Raw genomic sequence first — 3,786 nt, forward strand, 5'->3', positions numbered from 1 at the left:
TCCATGCCACAGCCCATCCCTGCGAGCCACAGGACGCACCCTGGGCTGCAGGTAGCAAAGCACCCAGAGTTCCCTATCCCATCTCAGACAGAGTCTCAGATGAGTCAAGTACTAGGTCAGCTCTAAAATGACTCCTTGCAAGCAAACCCTCTGAGCAACTAGGAGAGTATTCAGAAGAATCAGCTTTGATAAATTATCTAAGGCAGCTCTGTTTGCCCCTGCTCAGCAGGGTGACAGGCAACACCCCAAGAAGCAGGAGGTGGTAGTGGTCACAACTTATCGGTATAGTGCCAGTAGGTGACAGCTCTGGCAGCAAGTTCCACCCGCTCCTGCCTCTTAGCTTTCCCTGCCACTGGCACCACTGCCTGCACAGTGCTGCTCTGGGAGCACTTGTTTCTGAAGCTGGGGAAGGCCCAGCTCGGCCCCTGCTGCTGCAGAAGGCTCAGAGGATGGTGCTGCTCTGGGAGCACTTGTTTCTGAAGCTGGGGAAGGCCCAGCTCGGCCCCTGCTGCTGCAGAAGGCTCAGAGGATGAGATGCTGTTGAAAGAAGATCTGGGATAGGGGTTGGGTGAACTCTGCATCTCTTCCTGTGATTGACTCTCGCTGCCCAACAGTGAGGGTTCCTCAGGCTCTGGGCTGAAGCCCTCCAGCGCAGGATTCTCCTGAACATCAGATGCTGTCTGGTTTGGGAAGTCACAGGTCTGCTGTGACAGCTCTGCAAGAGAGGTAATGCCAGCCCCGTCATTCCCAGCCTCTCACCATCCTGCAGAGCCCACGATAGTGGAACAAACGGTTCAGCCAAGGCTGCACCTCCCAGGAGAGGTGGGGAGAGAATGCTGCACAGCTGCCAGGTCCAAGAAGGACTGGATCCCTGGCCCAGGGCCCTGGCCCCAGGCAGGCTTCTGCAAAAGGGTTGAGGAAGAGTTCAGAGCTGGAGGGAGACAGCAAAGCCAGATCTAGTGGTCACCCTGGGAAAGGGGCTGCTGGGTTGGAGTCACCCTGGAGTTCAGGCTGTCTCTGAGGAAGGTGCCTTGCCCCAGAGGGCAGTGCTTCACCTGGAGCCACCCCTCAGCCCCTGGGCACTCACCTCTGAGCTCCGGCTGCACCTCTTCACTCAAAAATGAGCAGAGGCCAGAGGAGAGAAGGACGCTGAAGGACAGAACCATGACCTGGAAACAGAAAGATCAGCACAGACCTCAGCAAAGGACATGGACAGGCATCATCAGCTGCAATAAACAGCAGAGACACCTTCACAGACACTGAGGCTGAAGCCACTCACCATGGTGCAGGTTTTTGCTGCAGCAGTTTTGGTGGCGGGCTGTGTCACCGAGGCCTCCAGATCCTGCAGCTGTCCAAGCAGTGAACTGCAGAACAAGCAATGCAGGTTAACACAGTGGCTGTACCACTCCCCTCCTCCCCACTTTGTAGCCAAGGACAGGCCACAGCCCCAAGAAGAGGAACAGCCTTCCCCATCACATATCCTGCCATGACCACCAGCAAGAACTCATATGTTCAGCTTCTGCAGCAGCTGCACCTTCTTCAGCTCATGGTTCTGAGCTGTGCAGGCTGCCACCCTCCCCAGGAAAGATGAAGAGCACAGGGGAAAAACAGAGAGGTTTTGTAAGTTAGCAGAAGGGACTTCACCAGAGTCTCCTCAGGTAATTGGTCGCCACCTCTGGGTGCCTTGGGCAGGTAAAATTGCACCTGGGCTCTACCTGGCTCCACCTAGAGCAAAGCCCAGAGGGCAACATCTCACCCCAGGTTTGGGGAGGGGTGAACCTTGCCCAGTCCCACAGAGAAGCACCAGACTAATCCCTAAGGATGCTCACGCCCGGCAGCACACCAGCCCCGCAGATCTGTGACAGCGGGCTGTATGGCAAACTAACTTGACCTGGAAAACACGCTAGACCCAGCAGGCCAGCACCTGGCTTCAACAGAGCAAGTTCGGGGCCACCTCCAAGCATAAGGGAGCAGGCAGGTTACGCCCCCAGCTTCTAAGCCTCCTGAGGAGAGCTGCTGCCCCACAGGGTCAGCCTCACCTTTTGCCCAGGGTGGCAAGACCAGCAATAGCACAGCTACTTGTGATTGTCCCCCCCTGCTCCCAACCCTGCCAACGTGGTCAGCACAACCAAGGCTACGTTATGGGAAGAGCAGCCATTCTCTGTGACTAAGCAGCTCATGCATTAGTTTCCATCCCCTCCTTATCAGGCCCTGAAGGTCCTGTGCACCAAGCAGGCAAACAAACCAGACTCCTTCTTCCCTGCCTTAACCACCCTCAAGGTTCCTGGGCGCCAGGCTGGTTACTCCCTTCCTTACTGGCCTTGAAGTCCCCAGGCACCCTGCCAGCCCAGCGCTGCTGACCACCACGGCACAGAGCGGGGAAGCGTAGCAATGCACAGAGCACTGTCCATAAAATTAAGCAGTTACAAGTCTTAAGGATGTATCTGGACTGGAACTGCCACTGGACAGTGATATGCATGACCCAACCTGGCCATCTGCTTCCTCCCATGACTGAAGGAGCAACTAGTATTCCTTTATGTAATTTTGACTCTAAATTATGATCATTATATTGATAGACCAAACCATGTATTCAGATCTGTATCAAGATCTGCAGAAGGCCCAGGTGACTAGAAATTTTAAGTTGTCTTAGAACAAAGGTGATTAGAAATTATAAAGTGTATTGTAAATTCAGTATTATGCTGCTTATAGACTGTACTGCATTGAATCTGCTGTAGAAATCCTCTAATCACAAATTCTGTGTAACACTAACCACAGCATGTTAGGAAAACAAAGCTTTAACAGAAACCACAATGTAGCGCAGTCACCACTCTGCCAAGGATCCCTAAAAGAACCTGTCTGTCCCCTCAGTGCTGAGTGACACTGCCGCGTGCCCATACCTGTCTTCCAGGTCATCCATGCAGTTCATCTCATGGCAATTCTCCTGGGCTGACTGCTTGTTGCAGATCTCCCCATACACTTCATTCAGAAGCTGCTCTTCAGCCTGCAAGGGTCATTTCCCGTTAGCAGCAACACCAAGGCGCTAGCAATCCTGCCCTCACAAATCCTGCACACATCTCAGTGCCCAGCCCAACTGATTTTGTCCGCCGTCCCTCCCACACCACTGCACGAACTGCAGGAGCTGCAAGGCAAACTCTGGCCTGCTGGTGCAGCCAGCAGCTTACCCAGCATAGCACCTAAGGGAGATGAAAAGCACCCAGCTCGCAAGCCACTGGGCAAGCAGGGACAAAAGAGGTTGCAGAATAACTGCCTCCTGCAAGCAGTCATGGGTGGGGAGATTGAGAGCAGCCAGGGCTCGCTGCTCTTCCTATCCACACATGATTAGCAAGGCAGAGGATGCTGTGCACACAGACACCCCTTGGGCCTCGAAAGGAGGAAAAGGACACCAAGCCCTGCCACACACTGCCCTGAAAACAGCACCTGGGCACCAATGCTCTCACCAGGGCACTATCCTTCATTTTCAAACCCCTACCGCAGCTGAAGTATTCCAGCTGCCCAAGCCTTTTTGAGAGTTACAGGTTGTAGCAAGGACTCACGTTAGGCACTGGCAGTACAGGACCTTCATTTTCCAGCAGCTGACTCTCCCCCTCAACCAGGACCAGGTCTGGTAAGTTGGACTAGAAAACAACAAAAACACACCCAATGAGAATGCAAAGTAAAGGGAGTCCACCCTTGGCAGAGAGGGCATGCAGAAAGCACACAGAACTGGGATCAGCTCTCCTAAAGCAGCGTCACACTCTCCTCAGAGATACCCCTCATAGAAGCCAA

At 53.9% G+C, this 3,786-nt stretch overlaps 1 protein-coding gene across 1 annotated transcript in view; it reads right to left on the reverse strand.

Moving 5' to 3' along the window:
* Nucleotides 1-476: 476 nt before the first annotated feature.
* LOC104493278 (cyclic AMP-responsive element-binding protein 3-like protein 3-B) overlaps nt 477-3,786 on the reverse strand; it is a gene marked incomplete at both ends in the record, with an annotated part of 4,303 nt that continues 993 nt past the window's right edge. The window contains 6 exons of the mRNA XM_010135929.1: nt 477-715; nt 1,088-1,169; nt 1,280-1,364; nt 1,506-1,574; nt 2,898-3,001; nt 3,555-3,635. Of these exons, the coding sequence (XP_010134231.1) occupies nt 477-715; nt 1,088-1,169; nt 1,280-1,364; nt 1,506-1,574; nt 2,898-3,001; nt 3,555-3,635 (660 nt within the window). The remainder of the gene's footprint in view (nt 716-1,087; nt 1,170-1,279; nt 1,365-1,505; nt 1,575-2,897; nt 3,002-3,554; nt 3,636-3,786) is intronic.

This window comes from Buceros rhinoceros, unplaced genomic scaffold (assembly GCF_000710305.1).
Source record: "Buceros rhinoceros silvestris isolate BGI_N320 unplaced genomic scaffold, ASM71030v1 scaffold13265, whole genome shotgun sequence".
Lineage (NCBI taxonomy): Eukaryota > Metazoa > Chordata > Aves > Bucerotiformes > Bucerotidae > Buceros > Buceros rhinoceros.